The 21599-nt window shown below is 47.6% G+C and overlaps 1 protein-coding gene across 2 annotated transcripts; it reads right to left on the reverse strand.

Moving 5' to 3' along the window:
- Positions 1-198: 198 nt before the first annotated feature.
- Positions 199-19079, reverse strand: MARK4 (microtubule affinity regulating kinase 4). 2 transcript variants are annotated; one of them, XM_075259259.1, is made up of 18 exons: positions 18712-19079; positions 17935-18132; positions 17793-17846; positions 11938-11986; positions 11793-11858; positions 11603-11673; positions 11275-11331; positions 10940-11176; positions 8691-8810; positions 8497-8596; positions 8120-8229; positions 7886-8036; positions 7205-7419; positions 6918-7021; positions 6607-6843; positions 5493-5572; positions 3669-3713; positions 2046-2252 (listed from the first exon to the last, which is right to left on the reverse strand). In XM_075259259.1, exons 1-18 carry the CDS (start codon positions 18751-18753, stop codon positions 2188-2190), a joined length of 2001 nt encoding a protein of 666 aa, XP_075115360.1. In that variant the 5' UTR covers positions 18754-19079; the 3' UTR covers positions 2046-2187. The 2 variants fall into 2 exon arrangements, with proteins under 2 accessions (XP_075115359.1, XP_075115360.1); XM_075259258.1 differs by lacking the exon at positions 5493-5572 and having other exon boundaries at positions 199-2252.
- Positions 19080-21599: the final 2520 nt, after the last annotated feature.

Genomic DNA, 21599 nt, shown 5'->3' on the forward strand with positions numbered 1-21599 from the left:
GGCTGAATGAGCTGCGGAATCCGGGGCAGGATTGTGCGGGACGGTTATTTTTTACAGCGATGCGTTTTGTTCTCAGCCTCCCATTGAATACACAGCTGCAGTGTGAACACGCCTTACACTCAGCCCTTTAACCCTCTCCTGTCCTTACACCACACAATGTCCATGCTTATTCCTGTAAAATAAAGAGACACAACAGGATCAGGTTTCATAGGGTGATTTTAATAAATAGTTTTGGGGTACATTGTTGGGGAGGGGGTTCACTGCTGACATTCTACACTACTAGCGTGTGTGCTGGGTACATGACACCGCCTGCGCTCTGGGCTCGGCACTGTGAAGAGAACGGGCTGAATTTCAGGAACCCAACTGTGAATACTGGAGTAATGGAGGATTACTACCCTCATCATTGTAAGGTCTCTGGATGGGTGTGTAGTGGTCAGATCATCTCCCCAAGAAAGGAAGGAAAGGATACAAACTCTGTAGAGCAGATCCCCAATGAAATATTTACAGCGGCTCCAAGGCTGCACTTTACTGCACTCAGTGACACATTACAGCGGGTGGAAATAGTTCGGTACAGCTGTCAGGCTTGGATAGGGATGGGGCTCTTGTTGCAGGGATGATGAATGGAGTGCAACAAAGTTTGGGTAGAGTGCAGGGGGGGAGCTTGCAATGATAAAGAGGTTACAGGGCATCAGTATTGAGAGTGGGCTTTATATGGTTGAAGTGATGATGCAGAACTATTGAGTGAAGGTGCAGGTGGTGCTGCAGTGTAGCGGTATTAAGTGATGTCGGGGTGTTGCTGCAGTGATGTTGCAGTGCAGCAGTACTGAGTGATGCCAGGATTGTTGCTGCAGTAATAATGTTGTGGGTGCAGTGCAGCAGTAGTGAGTGATGCCAGGGATGTTGCTGTAGTGATGATTTAGTGGGAGATGCTATGGTTGTTGATGCAGCGCAGCAGTAATGGGGGATGTCAGGGGTGTTGCTGCTATGGGAGCAGGGATACACTGTTGGGTGATGCCAGTAGTGTTGCTGCATTGATGATACAGTGAGTCAATTGCAGCACTATTGGGTGATCTCAGGAGTATTGCTGCAGTGGGTGCAGTGCAGCAGTACTGGATGATGCCAGGGGGTCTTGTTGCAGTAATGATTTAGTGGGTGACGCCTGACGTCAGGGCTGTCGATACAGGGATGATGCAGTGGGTGCAGTGCAGCAGTACTGGGTGATGCCAGGGGTCTTGTTGCAGTAATGATGTAGTGGGTGATGCCTGATGCCAGAAAAGTTGACAAAAGATGATGCAATGGGTGCAGCGCAAACAGGTGATCATTTTCATGCTGGGTTTGGAAAGAGGTGCACAACGCTGGGCGATATGATGATTGAGGGGTTAATAAAGTAGGAATAGCCGTCCTATCTGAGTCCAGGAATCGGCGTGACCTGCACATATCCATCCTTCCCGATGACTGAGAGCAGCAGCGCAGGGGCAGGTGAGGGAGCGCTAGAAGATACACACCTGAAGGAAGCCGACTGGTTAATACATGGGGTGTATGGCATGACGGAGTGCGGGGCCTGGGACCTGTCATTAACATAGCACATATGTGGGGGGGAGGAGCTAATATATTGTCCTTTATCAGAATGGGCAGAGCCAGAGATGGGGAAGAATTGAGGGGCATGACCCAGTCAGGAAGGACACTGGTAATATCATAAAGTCTCATCCACACTGCGCAGAACCCCAAGTAAAAATAACGCCCCTCCCAATGTCATGTCACAGCTCTCCCTCTCAAAGTACACAAGTGGGTGTGGCACATCCAAAAGGGGCGTGTCTTATGGGTGGGATGGACAGGATCCTCCCTTTTCTACCACAGCTCCTCAGACAAGGAGACGTCCATCTAAAAGGCACAGCATCCCAGCAGTGAAGGAGGGGGCGGCTGCCCAACAGTGAAGGAGGGGGCGACTGCCCAACAAGAGGCATGGTGGACCCCCAACGGGGCTTGTCCCAGCTTTAGAAAGCTACAGCAGCATCCTAATGGATTTCCACAGAATGTATAGATCCCCTTCTTAAAGTCCCAGCGTCCCAACGGTGACAAGTGGGCGGAGCTTGCCTGGTAAGGGCCGAGGTCTTCCCACTGGGTAAGATTCACTGGGAGCAGTCAAGGGGGCTGGCGATTTCAAGGGGAGGCGCCGGATGGAGTTCGTCACATCCCCGGAAGGTCCGAGCAGGCCGGAGTGGGTCGACGCTTTATACCAAGGTATATAGCTACTGCAAAAAGAAAAATAGAGAGACGTGAGAGACCAAGTGGGATGGATGAAACACATCTGCCAACCCTTCTCAATACCGGATACCAACGATCATCTCCTGGCCTCACTGCCCTACTCAATGGAGGATGCCACAGGTCATCTGCTACCTTTACTACCCAGGTCAATGATGGAGGCTGAAAGTCATTTCTACCTGTATCGTTAAGAAAGGTAGTGAAGTAAGAAGGTCATCTACTGACGTCACAACCCTGCTCAATGATGGAGGGCAAAGGTCATCTCCTTACTGTGCTACCCTGAACAATGATGAAGGCCACTGGCAGTGGCGTAACAAGTTTCTTGCGGGTCCAGGAGCAAACTTTTGTCCGGGGCCTCCACCAGCGCCACCCTCCCCCCACAGCACCCCCCTCCCCCCAGCAGTGGCCCCCACACATTATTATATTCCCAGCAGTGCCTCCCCCCACAGTATTACATGCCCAGCAGTGCCCACCCCACAGTGTTATATCCAACAGCCTCCCATCTGCTCCATCTGCAATTACTATACTCTGGAGTCTCCTCAGCCCCCAGAGTACAATAATTGGAGGCCCAGGGAAGGTGGATAAAAATAACAAACACTAATACTCACCTTGCCTCATCTTTCCTGATCATCCTGGCTCCGGCTGTCTTCAGCATCTTCGACTATCTTCCCAACGTCTCTGCTGAGGCCTGTGATTGGTCCTTAGCGGTCACGTGGGGTGCACTGACATCATTACGCCGCTGTACCCCATGTGACCGCTGGGGCCTGATCACAGGCCTCAGTCACATGACGGAAAATGCCGGAGAGGACGCTGAGCCCAGGGGAGGTGAGTATATCTATTTATTATTTTATGTCACTTTCCCTGGGCTAGTATCTATTGAAAAGGGACCCAGCAACATGCCTGGGCCCCTTTTCATTTACAATATGAATAGTGGTCGGGTAACCATGCTTTCCCCGACTGAACCCTGGTCATCTCCCAACCCTATTCATTGATGGAGACTGAAGGTCATCTCCTGACCTCACTACCTCAATGATGGAGGCTAATGGTCATCTTTTGACCAACTGCCTGGAGCCATCAAATGCAACACGCGATCTATTAATCACCACAATGTTATAGGAGAAGGGTCCAAGTCTCCATATAAACTGCTGGTTATGAAAACAAGATCAGACTTCAAGTTTGTATGCTCTGGAACAATGGGAATGATACATTGTGTTTGATATAGAGATCAGATTGTGAACTCCTAGGATCAGGGATGACAGGAGTGACATAATGTGTGTGATACAGGGACATTAGATTTTGGGAAAAAGACAGATGAAAACAGGGAGAGAAAAGGGAACATGGAGCTTTAAGGGTCAGAAATGATGAGAGTGATAGACAGTATAGAAACTACTGAGCACAATACTGACCTTGTGACCTCAGGTCTCCGGACTCTCTCAGATTCGTCTGTGACCCTGAAAATAATATATAGAGCTGTTACCATGAAGTACACATATACATATTTTTATGGTTATTACATGGACAATGCTGAGGACACCTTAGGAGGAGGAGAGATCAGGGCACAATGCTGAGAGGTCAGCAGCGCAATTTGGGTGTAATGGCTATCACCCACCAGACATGTCTGTCTGCACGCCACCATACAGCATCTCTGTCCAGTCTGCACGCCACCATACAGCATCTCTGTCCAGTCTGCACTCCACCATCTACCAAACCCGTCTTGTCTACCGACCACCATCTATTACAGCCTGTCATCAGGGCTACCTGTGCATAAATCATTTACTCTAATATTACATAATACATGCATATGTCTAACACTATAAAACATGAAGACGGGGAGGACGTGGTTTCCCAAATTGACCTGACGGGTACCCTTTAAAGATCAGTAAGTAAAGGTTAACAAAAACTGAAGAAGATTGTGATGTCCAGCCTTGTTCTCAGCGCTCTGGTACTGACAGGTTTATTGTTGTCTGGTATTGGTGCCTAATACCTGCATGTGTCAGAGTCCTGAGCATAAGACCAGGTAGCAATAGCACAGCTACCAGAGAACCCAGGACAAGACTAATACCTGACAGTATCAGAGCTATGAGCATAAGATCGGACATCACTAATAAGTTACCTTTGAGTATCAGAACACCGAGCACAAGGCCGGACATCACTAATATCACTAGTATCAGAACACTGAGCACAAGATCGGACCTCACTAATACCTTTAAGTACTAGAGCACTGAGCATAAGATTGGCCATCGCTAATACTTGTAAGTTCTAGAGCACAACACCGGACATCAACAGTACCTGCTAGTACTAGAGCACTGAGCACAAGTCCTGACTTCATTAGCACCTGTAATACCTGTAAGTTCTAGAGCACAAGGCCAGACATCTGCAGTACCTGTAAGCACCAGAGAACTGAGCAGAAGACCAGATATCACAAATACCTGTAAGTCCTAGAGCACAAGACCGGAACTTACAAGTACCTATAAGTACTAGCACACCAAGCGCAAGATCAGACATCATCTAGTCACGCTCTTTGCCCACTGTCTTTGGAGATGAAAGGGAGCCAATTTGTTCTGTACATAGGGCTCAGTCCAAGCACAGGGTCACAGCAGACACAGAGCATCCTCATCATCCAGTACAAAACACTACAATCCTCAGCAGTTTGCACCAAATTGATGGGCCGGACAAGACAGAAGACTCCAGCAGTGTTGGATATTAGAGACAGGGAGACACTTACTAATCTTACTGTCCTGAGAGAGTGACACTCCAGACACACAGCAGTGAGACGCCTGCCTCTTAGACGGGGCAAGCACTGAGCACAAGGACAACACCAGTACCTGTAAGTACTAGAGCACTGAACACATGTCCTGACTCCATTAGTACCTGTAATACCTGTAAGTTCTAGAGCACAAGGCCAGACATCTGCAGTATCTGTAAGTACCAAAGGACTGAGCAAAAGACCAGACATCACTAATACCTGTAAGTACTAGAGCACCGAGCACAAGACCAGATATCACTTAGTCATGCTCTTTGCCCTCTGTCTCTCTGCCTTTGGAGATTAAAGGGAGCCGATCTGTTCTGTACATAGGGCTCAGTCTAAACACAGAGTCACAGCAGACACCGAGCATCCTCATCATCCAGTACAAAACACTACAATCCACAGCAGTTTGCACTTTATGGATGGGGCGGACATGACAGAAGACTCCAGCAGTGTTGGACATTAGAGACAGGGAGACACTTACTGATCTTGCTGTCCTGAGGGAGTGACACTCCAGACACACAGCGGTGAGACGCCTGTCTCTTAGAGGGGTCAAGAGCGACCCTGGAGAGGAAGCCAGAAAGAAAAAGGGAGAAAGACAGAGGGGGAGAAAACCATGAGAAGAAAAGAAAGGAAGAAGGCAGAAAGGGGAGCAATGAGCGTTACAGTCCTGTCATGTCCACTGACTCTGTCACCCGCCCACAGTTATGGAAGGATGATACTGTACCGTGGACACTGTAATCCGTGATCATAGTATATACAATGTAAGTGACCGCCATGGATACTGTAATCAGAGACCACAGTGGATACAATGTACATGCCCACCATGGATACTGTTATTAGTGACTGCAATGTGTGTGACTGGATACAGTGTACCATTGTGTTGATAAGCTTACACACCAAATGAAGTATTTTTTATTTTATTATTTTTTTAAATTAATGTAGATTGTGAGCCCCCAATGTACATCAGTATGTCTTTGGAGTTTGGGAGGAAAACCACAGAAACACGGGGAAAACATACAAACCCCTTGCAGATGTTTGTCCTTGGCAGGATTCGAACCCAGGACTCCAGTGCTGCAAGGCTGCAGTGCTATCCCCTGAGCTACCGTGTTGCCCCCAAATGAAGAATTTTTACCTTTGACTAATTTCAGATTTTTGGGAAGATGAAGCGTTACGAATTGTAATGACAAGTAAAATCCCACCGATTCCAGCTTATAGGTGAGTGTAAGGAGGGTCTCTATAATAGACATATGGCATAATGCGGGCATGTCCTGCTGCCTAGTGAGATTGTGAGAAAAGGCCTGTCCCGCTACCTACTGTCACTGATGAGAGCAGAGGGGGTGTAAACTAACATAGAAGAGGAAAATATGCTATATGAAGAACTGAAGGGTGCTATGATATCTTTAGGGGCCCGAGTTTCACCACAATTGAGCTGGGGGGTTATGACACCAACATTTTGGCTGGTAGGGCTAGGGTCATTAATGATATTCCCAATCTGCTGTGGTCTCTCGGTTGGATGGACATCACCTATCTTGGTCTCACCGATCCACAGGGTCAGTCTGTCACAGTGTCCAAGGCCCCTCCATATTCTCACTTACCTGCGGGTCAGTTTGGAGGTCAGCTTGCTGAACAGGTTAGAGGTTGCTCGGGATCTGCTCTGGTTTAATCCCTCGTGAGGATGTGTGGGAGAGCTGGGAGGTGGATTCTGACCCCTCCGATCGCGGACATGGCCGCCATGGAAAGTGCTGCGGACATTGGATCCTCGGGATAGGCAGCTGCGCTCTGCGATGCTCTGCGTTGAGGGCGAAGGTGCCGGTGGGCGAGATGGAGTCGAGCTGAGTGAGAGGGAGAGAAACAGTGGTCAAGAGGAGATGGGTCACTGATCATGTCCCCACTAGCCACCACCTACCTGTTCTCCTTTCCATTATGGAGCAGGGAATGGCGCTCTGAAGTGTGGCGGTCGGTGCACACATACGTGTTCCTGCGGCCCATCACACCTGGAGGAGTGTTCATCTGTCAGAAAGAGATTGTGACATAAGGGTAGTGATGAGCACAGCGACTCTGACATTAGGGTGGAGACAAGCGGAGTGACTGTCACCATATATATGTTAGTCCTAGTCGTAAGTGTGTGGAATTTAGGATGCCACCAAATGAAATCAAAGACTCCCATCACCCACCCGTCAGTCACGTGCTTACAGTTGTGGGTGGGGCCTCCTTGCGTGGCTCTGGAATTTCTGCCTTGTTCGGGTTGTGGGCATGGCTAACCATAGGGCTGGAGGGAGGGGGAGGCCGGCTACCCCCACCCACAGATCCACTGCCCCTCCTGGGGGCAAGACGCTCCCCAACTGTCCCGTCATCAACTGCCCCTGGAGGACTGCGCTTGGCTTGAGAGGGAGTGGGTGCAGGACCACCTGTGGAGAAGAGATGATACTATCAGAGGAAGTTCCCCCAAAATAACATGGCACCTGCCATCTGAATTGTCACTATGTACAACATCCCAGATTGCATAGAGAGAATGTCCCCAAAGCATCAAGAGGCAAAAACAATGAAACACAGATGGCCCCCAACAACTGTGACCTGGGGTCCCAAGTGTCAGTATGTGGTCAAATTGCAGCCCAAGTGTCAGTGTGTTGTAATGATGTACCCCAAGTGTCAGTGTATCATCAACCTGTACCACAAGTTTCATTACACTGTACCCAAAGTATCAGCGTATTATCATCATGCACTTCAAGTGTGACTGTGTCACGCTTGACCTTTTCTTCTAGACAGGGTGCTAACTCCTATAACATCACTGGTGGTCCTACGAAGGTGCAGTCAGGAGCCGCAGGTTTCTAGATCATGGTGGCTGCAGCTTGTCTTAGCCATGTGGGTACTTACAGAAGTCGCTGTGCCTCCTCTGCCTCTGGTACCCTCGCTGGTTCTTACTGTGGGTTGATGATGACTTAGTGGCACCATTGGTGACATCTGAGGTGACTCTGCTCCGAGAGAGAGAGAGGGTGCTGTCCGAGCGAGACTCCCCTCCTTCATTCTGCAGAACACAGAGACTTATCAGCACAGTGTGACCACATCAGGTACATGGGAGCATTACTGTATAGCTGTGCCTGAACTCACCTCAGCTTTCCGCCCCAGCAGCAGGTAGGTGGCCATAACTTCATTGTACTTATTGGAGTTTAGAGCGTCTTTTATCTCCTCCCGGGAATATCCCATTTCCAGCATGATCTCTGAGGAAGACAAGAGACTGTGAAGACTACAACCATACACTATCATGGAGAGTTCTAGCTCTAAGCTCAGAGTTATGGGGATCACCCATGGCCAGAAATGGATTGTAACCCTTTATATTCCTTCCCTGTGACAACAGCAACATGTATTTGATCAATGTAGACACTGACAAGATAATGGAAGCAGTGGTTCAGTGCCGTCATAGACAATTCTCAGGGGCCATATTCTTGGGAGGGAGTTTTGGGGTGTTAAGGTGTATCAGTCCTCACCAATTCGCTTGGGATCAGCGTGGTCTTCTTCTGGCTCCTTGTATGGCTTCAGATCATCACTGTCATACCCAATATTCATCCATTTATCATTCATTATTTGCTAACAGAAAAAAGGAGAAAAGGAGAAGTCACTCAGGACATTGGTGTTAAAACAGGGACAGGATTGAGACGAAAAGAGGCAGCTCTGTGGTCACCTCTAGGGTGCAGCGTTTGGTGGGGTTCAGCACCAGGAATCTGCGCAGGACACTCTCACAGTCTGTGCTCATGTAGAATGGGACTCTGTATTTACCACGAAGGACGCGCTCCCTCAGCTCCTGCCAAAGAGAAGAAAATCACAGAATCTGGTCAGCTCCACATCATTGACACTAGAGATGAGCGAGTAGTACTCGATCGAGTAGGTATTCGATCGAATACTACGGTATTCGAAATACTCGTACTCGATCGACTACTAGCTGTTCGAAGTTAGGATTCGATGCAGAACCAGCGTTGATTGGCAGAATGCTATACATTGCCAATCAACGCTGGTTCTTCTCTTACCTTTAGAAGTCTTCTCCCTGGGCAGCGTCCCCATGTCCTCTTCCGGCTCTGCATTCACTCTGCTTAGGCATCGGGCCTGGGCAGAGCTGACTGCGCATGTCCGCGCGGGCATGCGCAGTCGGCTCTGCCTAGGCCCGATGCCTAGCAGAGTGAATTCAAGGCCGGAAGAGGACGCGGGGACGCTGCGCAGGGAGAAGAATCTAGCCCGACCCTCAATCACGGACTTGGTAAGTAGAATTTGATCGAATGTTGTGTACCCCTGAAACGAGCATTTCCCCCCATAGACTATAATGGGGTTCGAAACCCGTTCGAACAGTCGAACAGTGTGCGGCTGTTCGAATCGGATTTCGAACCTCGAACATTTTAGTGTTCGCTCATCTCTAATAGACACCATTATCTCATGAACTGCACCCTGGACACCAATGAGGAGCAACACCAGAGGCCTAAACTAGGAGAAAAATAACAACCAGATCCCTAACCCAGGAAACCAATGAGAAGTGCAACAGATCCCTGGCCTAGGAGAACATGGAAAAGAGCCACCAAAGCTGCAACCCAAGAAACCAATAAAGAGCAATCCAGGAAAGAGTAGCAGCAAAGGAACTCTAACCCAGGAAACCAAAGAGGAGTGCCACCAGATCTCAGGCCTAGGAGAACAATGAGCTGTGCCACCAAACCCCCAACCCAGAAAACCAATGAGGAATGCCACTGGAACCTCAAATGAGGAGACAAATAAGGAGCACCGCTGAAAACCTCAACCCAGGAAGTGCTGCAGGAGCCCCAACCCACAGTGGCATAATTAAGGTCCTGTGGGCCTTGGTGCAAACTTTGAACTGGGCCCCCTGCCCTATGGAACATTCTTGCCATGGTTATGGATGCTGCAGCAGTAGCCCATAAACTTGAAAGGGATAAAGCCATAGTACAACCACTGCTGTATGGCTGGCATATGTTATATGCTATGGCTGTATAAAACATGATGGGGTCACCAGGCTCACAAATGCACCCTGGTCCCTTCAAACAGCTGATCTTTAGAGCTCCCAGCTGTTGGGCTCCTCAATCTCTTATTGATGATCTTTCCTGAGAAACTGGAATCCACTGAGGGGTCCGCACTTTAGTCTCCTGATCTCCTGACCGCTCTCTTTTGTAAAGTCAATACAGTATCACCAGAAGTTTGGCACTCATCTTTGCTGCCTGGAAAGTTCAGTACAGTGACCTCTCTACACAGACAGCAGCGATGGATGCCAATCTCTGCTGCCGGTGGTATATTGTCTTTACAATGGAGACAGCACTCAGGGTATCAGCCTTTTCCCGACTGCTGTTAAGATGCTACTGGGTCTTAGCCGACCGCTGGCCGCTACTCCCTACCCTTCCAGGCCTGGTTGCACCCTCTGCGACTGAGAATATTATGCCCCTGCCAACCTGAGACCAATAAAGAGCACCACCAGAGCCTTGACCCAATAGACCAATGAGGAGTGTCACCTAATCCTCAACCTAGGAGAACAATGAGAAGCCCCAAACTAAGAAACTAATGAAGAGCACCAATGCAGTACCAACTCAGTAGACCATTGAGAAGCCATAAGGAAACCCCAACCCAGGAGACCAATGAGAAGCAGCACCCAAACTTCAAATGAGGAGGGCCACCAGAACTCCAATTTAGGAGACCAATGAGGAGCGCCATTCGAGACCTAACCCAGAAAAGCAATGAGAGTTGCCAATGGAGCGCCAAAGGAGCCCCAACCCAGAAAACCAAGGAGGAGAACATTGAGAAGCAGTACCAAAGTACCAACCGAGAATATTAATAGCTACTGGAATACTACAGACAGTCCTACAAATGACGTGTCCACACTTCTATAGTCCTCCTCGCTCTCTACCCACATTAAACGTCATGATCACTATTACACAGCCTTACCTTGAGGTTCTGTCCATCAAATGGCAAGGACCCGCTGACTAGTGTGTACAGGATGACTCCCAGGCTCCACACATCCACCTCTGGACCATTGTATCTCTTGCCCTGGAATAATTCAGGTGCAGCATATGGGGGGCTCCCACAGAATGTGTCCAGTTTTCCCCCAGGAGTAAATTCATTACTGAACCCAAAGTCTGCAATCTTAATATTGGCTTCAGAGTCAAGCAAGAGGTTCTCAGCCTAAAAGAACAAGCAGGATGGAGTCAGAGGAACATCATATAACAAAGGAGGAGAGTGTCAGTGTAGGGGCAGACCTGAGGCCCTGGAAACCTTCTCACCTTGAGATCTCGGTGGACGATGTTCTTCTGATGACAGTAGTGGACAGCAGACACAATCTGTGGTGAGAAGTGATACATGGTCGCTAATGTGAACTCTTAATAGAAGCCACAACTGCTCTCATGGTATTCTGCCACCTGAGCAGGGTGACATATGACAAAAGGGTTCTACGTAAGACAGCTGAGCACTCCTCTGGCACTAGGTCCAGAGAGGAGGCTGTAAGTCCAACTTTGGCCAGCTAGTTCACTCCTCAGTGTCAGTATTTAGGAACCTTATTGACTGCAATGCTGCCAAAGCAAGCCTCAGTGATGGAAGGAGACATCTACCTACCTGACGAAATTTGGCACGCGCTTCCTTCTCCTTCATCCGCCCATGAGACACCAAGTAATCAAACACTTCACCTGGGGAAGGAGGAAGAGGATTACACATTCTATTGGGGGACTGGTAGTGGGAGGGGTAATAGTATTGGATGAGGGGCCTGGTAATGGGAAACGAAGAGGGGGCGAAGGGGGGGTCATACCTCCACTGGCATACTCCATGACCAGGTAAAGTGTCTTTTCAGTCTCAATCACCTCAAAGAGCTTCACTGTAATGAAGAGACAGGACAGTCAGTAGTGGCAATGAGGGCAGGGTGGAGGACACGTCTCATGGGTTTCATCACTCACCAATATTTGGGTGGTTCAGTCCCTTCATAATTCGAACTTCACGGAAAAGCTGAAAAGGAGAGAAAATGAAATAACATACATGATCCCAAATAATAAACCAGACTCTCCTAAAATGTTTGCCACATTGCCCCAAAAGTTCTGCTCCATGTATCTGTAGGCGTCACCAGTTACTATCTGATATGACTAAACAGGGATCGAAGAAGGGGGAAGATATAATGAGGCAAATTGGCTAAGCTAAATGCACCAGAAGTCTATCAGAAGTCAGAGAAATGCAATTAAAAACCAATGTGAAAACGCATTGCGTTTTTTCCCGCAGCATTTCTCATCGCGTTTTTTCGTCTATTATTATATATATGAAAACGCTCGCGATTCCACGGCTACAATTATATATCACATACACAGGCACACGTTTTTGAAAATACAGCTTTTCCACAGCTCTTTTTTTCCGCAATGTGTGGATGGGATTAACCAAATTCTCATTCATTTTGCTGGTAATGTAAAACTCTGCATTTTTTCCACTATGTTTCACCGTGGGTCCTTATTCTCCTGCTGCAAATCTTGCTTGCAAAGTAAGTCCACTAATAGGTGGTAAACACCTAGACCACACATTGTAAACCTGCAGTAAGTTTGTCATCCAAAATCTGCCGCAATGGTAGACCGTATGCCTAGAAAATAGATAGGTTTAGGAAATTTGCCCCAATGTGTGGTCCACACCATAAAAAACACAAGGCCTGACACTCCTCTGATCACTGGAACAGCACAAAAGACCTTGACCTAAATCTCCCCTCTGACTAAAGATCCCACATCACGTCCCAGATATTTACAACTGATGTTCAATAAAGCACATGGCGTCAGTGCTGGAAACAAACTGCACAGATGCACAAAGGGATGGAGCAGGCCTATATGCCACCAGCCACACAACCAACCAACCTGCACCACCTATGTACCACCAGACAAACAACCAACCAACCTGCACCACCTATGTACCACCAGACAAACAACCAACCAACCTGCACCACCTACGTACCACTAGCTGCACAACCAACCAACCAGCACCACCTACTCACCCAACCTGCATCACCTCCGTCACCAGACACACACCCAACCAACCTGCGCCATCTGTGCAAACAACCTGTACTGTCTACACAACATAAGCTACATGACCGACCAACCTGCATCATCTACCTTCCACCAGACAAACAACCAACTGCATCACCTCCGTGCCAACAACTACATAACCAACCAACCCGCACAATTTACCTACCAACGGGTACACAATCAACCTTCACCACGTACTCAACCAGCAGCTCGAACTTCTTCCTACCATCTGTTACACAAATATTCACACGCCATCATATACTCTGTCTACCGCCCAACCCATGCTGTCCGCTCACTCAATGACCTAACACTTACATCCTCTATTATCAGAACCTCCCACGCTCGTATACAAGACTTCTCCCGAGCTGCACCACTTCTCTGGAATGCTCTACCCCGGACAATCAGATTAACTCCCAATTTCTACAGTTTCAAACGCAAACTAAAGACACATCTTTTCAGACAGGCCTATCACAATTCCTAATGTAAACCCTTCCGTACTATAATTAGAATCCCCAAAATGTAACCCTCCTCTGTCCCCGCTCCCACATTTCCCCACATGATATGATGCCATTTCAGGCTAATTTTATATGTCCAGGCTCCATCCACATGTTAAAGGACACGACTAGTGACGGCTCATAAAGTCTTATGTTTATGTAATGACAGTCACCTCTATTACAAAAGTGTCTGACCTCTGTATAAGCAATGCCACCCCTGCTACCTCTTGTGTCACCCCCTCTGCCTCATAGATTGTAAGCTCTTGCGAGCAGGGCCCTCAGTCCCATTGTGTGAAATGACTTTCATTGTAATGTATCTTTCTGTCTGTATTTGAACCCTACAAATTGTACAGCGCTGCGGAATACGTTGGCGCTATATAAATAAAATGTATTATTATTATTATTATAATATATTTGCAAAAACTACAGACATTGAAAGAAAGCATGGTGGCTCAGTGGTTAAGCACTGTTGGTAGCTCATCTCAGTGGTTAATACTGCCAGTGGCTCAGTGGTTAGCATTGTTTATGGCTCAGTGGTTAGCACTGTTCTCTTGCAGCACTGGGGTGCTGGGTCTGAATCCAGCCACGTAGTATGTTATCCCTGTCTTTGCATGGGGTTTCCAAAGGTGCATTGATAGGGAATTTAGAATGGGGACAGTGAGTGATGAGACACCACCGCTACAGAATATGTTGGACGTGAATAAATATGAGAAGTGAAGCAGCCGACCATCACAACAAGAATGTGGCCATGTTAGGGGATGAGATGACCGCAGAATGTTCTTTAGATGGTCTGATCTCTGGACATATATCCTGTCACCTTGCTGGGGATTCACACTATTGACACGGAATATAATCACCTCAAGCTGCCAAGGGGGACTATAGGTCCAAGCATAACACAGAGGGGAGTAGGCTAGACGCCACGTGCCATTAAAGACGGGACAGTCAGATTTATGACACCATCTTGCCTTTGTTACCTGTAACAACCAATCACAGCACAGCTTTCACTTTCATATTTTGCACTGTGCTTGGTTGCTAGAGGCAACAAAGTTTATATTTGGGGTGGCTTATAACTCTATAGACCTCTATGGGGTCTGGGTGGCTGTGAAAACATACACATATAGGACCGTCAGTTTTTTTGATGGTCTGTTTTCACATATATGTGAAATTTTGTGTTTTTTTTTTTTTTTTTTTTAAATGGCCGCGTGATGACCAATCGAATGTTGTGTGAATAAGGCCTTACTGTGCCCAGTACCCGCTTTGGTCCATATGTCACAACCAAAGTCTTCTCTACTGTCAGACACCTCTCATGGCCAGTACAAGGTTAGGAAACAGGGATTACCTGATATAACATAGGAACCCGCTGACTACCTTCTGACCAATGAGTCACCAAATAAGAGGAAGATGAGACTCCACGGACTGTTATATTTATCCCAATACACCCGCCCCGCCCCACCCCTACCTCCCCATATAGCGGTCACCAACTAAGAAGAAGATGAGACTCCATGGACTGTTGTACCCCAAACCACCCCCCCCATACCCACCACTCACCCACCCGAATCCAACCCCCCCCCCCCCACACACACACACACTCTACTAGCTTTGGCAATGCCAAATATCTATTCAGACGTGCCAATAAAGCTTTTTTGATTTGATTTGTATGTAGTCACCTGGATACAAGTTGTGTAATCTGTGACCTCCCTGGTGCCACCGATGACCCAGCTGCCCCACATATTGCCATATGCAGGGTCTGAAAGGCACATCTGGCATCCACAGGGCAAATGTATTCTGTATTGTATCTATAGGCTACTATGAGGAAGCTATACTCTGTACAGGGTCTATAGTCATCTATCGGGCAGACGTCTCTTGTACAGTTTTTATAGGTGTCTATGGGGCAGATGTATCCTGTATGGTATCTGCAGGCTTCTATGGGTAGACTTATCCTGTATAGTATCTATAGGCATCAATGGAGCAGATGTATCCTATTTGGAATCTATAGGCTTTCACCGAACAGATATATTTAAGGTATCTGTAAGGATTCTACGGGGCAGACATTTCATGTCCTGTATCTATAAACTTCTAGGAAGCAGTCATATCCAGTACAATATATAACGCCTTCTACAGGGCACGCATATCATGTACAGCATCTATAGGCTTCTACGTGGCAGATGTATCATGTGTTCTGTCTATAGGCTGTCCTGTACAGTATCCATAAACTTCTATGGGTAGACTTATTCTGTACAGTATCTATAGATGTATCTTGTACAGTATTTTTAGGCTCCCACAGAGCAAATATTTCCTGTACGGTAACTATAGGCTTCTAGGGATAGACTCATCCTGTATGGTATCTATAGGCTTCTAGGGATAGACTCATCCTGTATGGTATCTATAGGCTTCTAGGGATAGACTCATCCTGTATGGTATCTATAGGATACTAAGGGTAGTCTTATCCCATACAGTTTTTGTAGGCGTCTATAGAGCAGATGTGTCCTGTACGGTTTCTATAGGCTTCTATGGGGCAAACATTTCCTGTACGGTATCTATAGACTTCTACGGTGCAGAAGAATCTTGTATTGTATATACAGAATTCTAGGGGTAGACTTATCCTGACAGTATCTATAGGCATCTAAGGGGCAGGTGTATCCTATTTGGTATCTATGAGCTTTCATGGGGCAGACGTCTCCTGTAAGGTATCTATTGGATTCTACGGGGCAGACATTTCCTGTACTGTATCTATAGGCTACTAGGGGACAGACATATCCTGTATTGTGTCTATAGGCTTCTGGGGGATATACATATCCTGTACTGTGTCTATAGGCTTCTATGGAGCAGGCATATCCAGTATGATATATAAAGGCTTGTATAGGGTAGATGTATACAGTCTTCTCTGAAGTCTATGTATGTTAACGTACACGTTTCTCCAAGCAATATCAATAGCATACAGGACTGCACATACAACATTTCCACATTATATGTTCGGATCTAGCAGTATACCACCTGTGCCACCGCCTGGTCAGCTGCATACAATAACATATAGTGTGGTGCCCACAGCTGCAAGAATCCTGCTCACCACATAGGGGAGAGACTCACAGCCGCAGAAACCCGAGCCCTGCTGAGATGTGAGGGGTCTGAAAAATTTGCACTATAATGGGCAGCATAAGGGGGAAGACACTGACTGGTGCACACCAGACTATCGAATAAATGTTATAAGTACTCAGGGAACATATGTCTCCCAAGGGATAGTGGAGCTGTAACCCAGGTGTGCCATATATTCACTTCAACGTGCTCAGCTGCTCAACTACAACTCCCAGCATGCACTGCAGGATATAATCCTCTGCATCACAGGTGGTGATCAGCAAACAATCTCATAGGCCAGGTCTCAGGAGGGGTCAATAACAGCAGCCAATCAAACCCTGCCATAAAAACAACAAAGCCCTGGTCCCCGCAGAGGTGTAACCTTAAACTCTTGGGCCCCTATGCAAAATATGTCACGTGACCCTTTGATCATGGGCTTCCTAGAGTTTTTTATGTTGTAGAGAGGCGTCTGGGACCCTGAGGCCCTAGGGCCTGGTAGCAATTACTACCTTGGCACCCCCTATAGCTATGCCCCCAGCTGCCCGTACTGAAGATCCCCCCACCCCCCAGAATGGAAGAGGGTGAACCACTACCACAGATTCCTACACCCCACTACAAAGAATGAACCTCGCTCCCCATACCGCAGTTACTCCCATCCTGATACTCAGAACTATAAAGGATAAATCCCACTCCCTTTTTCTGCAGATCCCCCCAACCCCACCACACAGAACTACAAAGGATGAGTCCCACTCCCCATAATGCAGATCCTCTCACACCAACATGCAGAACAAGAGGACGAGTCCTACTCCTGGTACAGAAGACTCAGTCACCCTACCATACAAAACTAGAGGGCAAGTTCTGCTTTTTGTGCCGCAGATCCCCTAACCCTTCCATACAAAACTACAGAGGACGAGACCCTCTCCCGATACAGCAGATCCTGTCACCCTACTATAGAAAACTAGAGGACGGGCCCTGCTCCCCGCATCGCAGATCCCCCTCACCACAAAGTACTTACAAAGGATGAACCCCACTCCCTGTAGCAGTAATCCTGCAACCCAACACATAGAACTACAGAGGATGAGTCCAATTCCCTGTACAGCAGATCCCCTCGCCCCAACTGAGGGCTATTCCCACTCCCCATCATGTCGGGGCCCCTTCTACAGTACACGCTCCAGGTTACCCTCATCTCACCTTTTGAAGGCTACTTGGGTTCAGCTGAGTTTTATCAATGATCTTTATAGCGACCTGAAAGTGAGAGAAAGAAGATGGAAGAATTGTGATTGTGTGACGTGCTAAACGTGCAAATAGATTGTGGGGCCGGTCGCCGCCTCACCTCTCTTCCGGTCAGGACATGTCTCCCCAGCTTCACTTTAGCAAAGTTGCCCTTGCCAATAGTCCTTAGGAGCCTATAATTGCCGACATGAGGCTCATCAGGGGCAGAGCTCCGGGATCGGGCTCCTGGGGGGCGGGCTGGCCAAGACGAGGAGGAGGAAGAGGTGGTCGAGCCTTTCTCGGAGCGGGCAGAACCAGTCTGGAATAGACAGAAGAAAGCAGACGATTACGTATCAGCTGTGAATGGAGCTCTATAAATAAGATGCTGAATTAAAACTTCCGTTCACAAATTATCCTCCCCCGACTGCTCTGACAATGGCGCCAGCCCAAGCGAGATCTTCCTTTGCCACTTATTAATTACCAACTTATCCTCCCCCTCGCTAAATGCTCATTGAACTTCTGATAAACAAGACCTCGTATAATGGAGGTGCCGCGGCGGTCTGTCCTTTAATACAAGGGCCCCCTCCATAGTGATGTGACCAGGGGATGACAGGGCCTCCATCCTCCTGTCAGGTCCTTATGGATAATTCCTACCATACAATACGGTATAATGCACATAGGTCCCCCACATGAGGAATGAGCCCCCCGCCCTAATTAAAGACACAGGCACCTATATCACCTGCATTGGAAAACACGGATTCACATCCTGAGCACAAAACGCCAGCTGGGCCAACCGGCATCATCTATGGATCACACCCACCGCACCGCTCCATACGGAAAAGGCTGGACACCCTCAAATGTGACACCCCAGAAGACATGAAGGGGCGAGACCACTCACCGTGTCATTTATCCTCTCGCTGCCCGTGGAAGCACGAGACATGTTCAGGCCACAAGAGACGGCTCCAGCCCAGGGTCAATGAGACATCCTGCCCAGGGCTGTGAGGAGGATGAGGGTGAGGAGGAGAAGGATGGGGGTGAGGGTAAAATGAAGGAGGATGAGGAGGATGGGGGTGGCCTCCTCTCAGCAGCAGCCGCAGGGCGCTCTCCCCATCATCCGCCCTCTCCCTGGCTCCGGCCTGCAGTCTTTCCCACTCGGATGTCTCTGAGGCCTGAGCTCTCCCAGCTGGACCTTCAGTCCCTGGCTGTCTCTAGCTGTCTCTCCATGGTGCCCTGGCAGTTGTCTCTCTAGGCGGGGTCAGCTCTGTGACTTCCCCCTCCCCCTCCTGCCTCTTAAACAGACAGTGGAACACATCACTGACAATGAATGGGAGGCGGTGTCAATGGAGGGTGGGAGGAAGCTGTATGGGAAGGAAAGAGTCAAATCCTGCTGATAGGCAGAAGGTGAGAGGAAGTGGATCCTGGCACAGAAGGGGTTAACATGTCTAAACATAGATGCTGGCACAGGAGGGGTGATCTGCTGAAAAACACAGCCTGGTACAGGTAAAGTTCATCTGGGAACACAACTCCTGGCAAAGAAGAGGTTAATCTGTATACTTACATACATATACACACAGAACCGTGCACAGGAGAGGTTAATCTGTCTACAGAGAGTCTGGGACAGAAAGGATACATTTGTCTACAGACACAGAGCTTGGCACAGGAGAGGTTAATCTATCTATCTATCTATCTATCTCCTATCTATCTATCTATCTATCTATCTATCTATCTATCTATCTCCTATCTATCTATCTATCTATCTATCTATCTATCTATCTATCTATCTCCTATCTATCTATCTATCTATCTATCTATCTATCTATCTATCTCCTATCCATCTATCTATTTCCTATCTATCTATCTATCTATCTATCTATCTATCTATCTATCTATCTATCTATCTATCTATCTATCTATCTATCATCTAGCTTTACACACACTACATACACAAAGCCGGGCACAGAAGAGGTTAAACAGTCTACATACACTGAGTTTGGCACATGAGAAGTTAATCTGTTTATATGCATACAATCTGGCAGGGGTTTGGAGGGGTTAATCTATCTATCCATCTATATAAATACACACACAGTGCCCGGAACAGTAGGGGTTAATCTGCCCATCTATATAGATATATACCTGGCACAGGAGGGGTTAATCTGTCCATCTAGATACATACACAGACACTGCCCAGGACAGGAGAGGTAAAACTGTCCATCTATACAGATACACACAGTGCCCGGCACAGAAGGGGTTAATCAGTCCATCTAGATAAATACATACAACGCACCTGGCACAGGAGGGGTTAATTTATCTATCTATATAGATACACCACACCCAGCACAGGAGAGGTTAATCTGTCCATACATATATATTCATGGCACCCAGCATAGGAGGGGTTAATCTGTCCATCTATATAGATATGTACATGGCACCCAGTACGTTTATTGAACACCACTTGTGGAAATGGTAGAGCAGAGTACTGCTCTACCATTTACACAAGTGGTGTTCAATAAACGTACAAGTGTGACGTCTGCCTTCATAATATTGATCAAGGATTGGGACCCTACGTCTACACTACGCCGTTTACAACTGTATCCCTCCATGCTATACCTGGCACCTGACACAGGAGGGGCTATTCAGTCCATCTATATAGATACATACAGTGCCCAGCACAGGAGGGGTTAATCAGTCCATCTACATAGATACATACACACTGTGCCTGGCACAGGAGGGGTTAATCTGTCCATCTATATAGATACATACACAGTGCCTGGCACAGGAGGGGTTAATCAGTCCATTTATATAGATACATACACAAGTGCCTGGCACAGGAGGGGTTAATCTGTCCATCTATATAGATATATACACAGTGCCTGGCACAGGAGGGGTTAATCTGTCCATCTATATAGATATATACACAGTGCCTGGCACAGGAGGGGTTAATCAGTCCATTTATATAGATACATACACAAGTGCCTGGCACAGGAGGGGTTAATCTGTCCATCTATATAGATATATACACAGTGCCTGGCACAGGAGGGGTTAATCAGTCCATCTATATAGATACATACACAAGTGCCTGGCACAGGAGGGGTTAATCTGTCAATCTATATAGATATATACACAGTGCCTGGCACAGGAGGGGTTAATCAGTCCATCTATATAGATACATACACAAGTGCCTGGCACAGGAGGGGTTAATCTGTCAATCTATATAGATATATACACAGTGCCTGGCACAGGAGGGGTTAATCTGTCTCTCTATAATATAGAGTCTATATAGATACATACACAGTGCCTGGCACAGGAGGGGTTAATCTGTCCATCTATATAGATATATACACAGTGCCTGGCACAGGAGGGGTTAATCAGTCCATCTATATAGATACATACACAAGTGCCTGGCACAGGAGGGGTTAATCTGTCAATCTATATAGATATATACACAGTGCCTGGCACAGGAGGGGTTAATCTGTCTCTCTATAATATAGAGTCTATATAGATACATACACAGTGCCTGGCACAGGAGGGGTTAATCTGTCCATCTATATAGATACATACACTGTACATGGCACAGGAGGGGTTAATAACTCTCCTGAATCCACTCAGCTTCAGGTTGTGGCAGTGAAGGGGTTATCGCAGCCTCGGGTCCAGGCTAGTTATTACCATGTGGGAGGGGCCAGAGACAGCGGCAGCCTGTGATTGGTTAAAGTGTGGTCCTAGCGACAACCCTTCACCCAATCAACAAGAGCAGGCGGGACAATGTCATTCTGAACCATCAAGTGAGTG

This window comes from Leptodactylus fuscus, chromosome 11, assembly GCF_031893055.1.
Source record: "Leptodactylus fuscus isolate aLepFus1 chromosome 11, aLepFus1.hap2, whole genome shotgun sequence".
NCBI lineage: Eukaryota > Metazoa > Chordata > Amphibia > Anura > Leptodactylidae > Leptodactylus > Leptodactylus fuscus.

What these genes read in the sequence shown, in the direction of transcription:
- MARK4 (XM_075259258.1), bottom strand. Translation starts at nt 18,753, where the DNA reads ATGTCTCGTGCTTCCACGGGCAGCGAGAGGATAAATGACACG. An exon ending in CGCTGATCCCAAGCGAATTG is followed by an intron (nt 8,230 to 8,496) that starts GTGAGGACTGAT and finishes TGTCTTCCTCAG; the next exon opens with AGATCATGCTGGAAATGGGA. An exon ending in GAGGAGGCACAGCGACTTCT is followed by an intron (nt 7,420 to 7,885) that starts GTAAGTACCCAC and finishes TCTTCTCCACAG; the next exon opens with GTGGTCCTGCACCCACTCCC.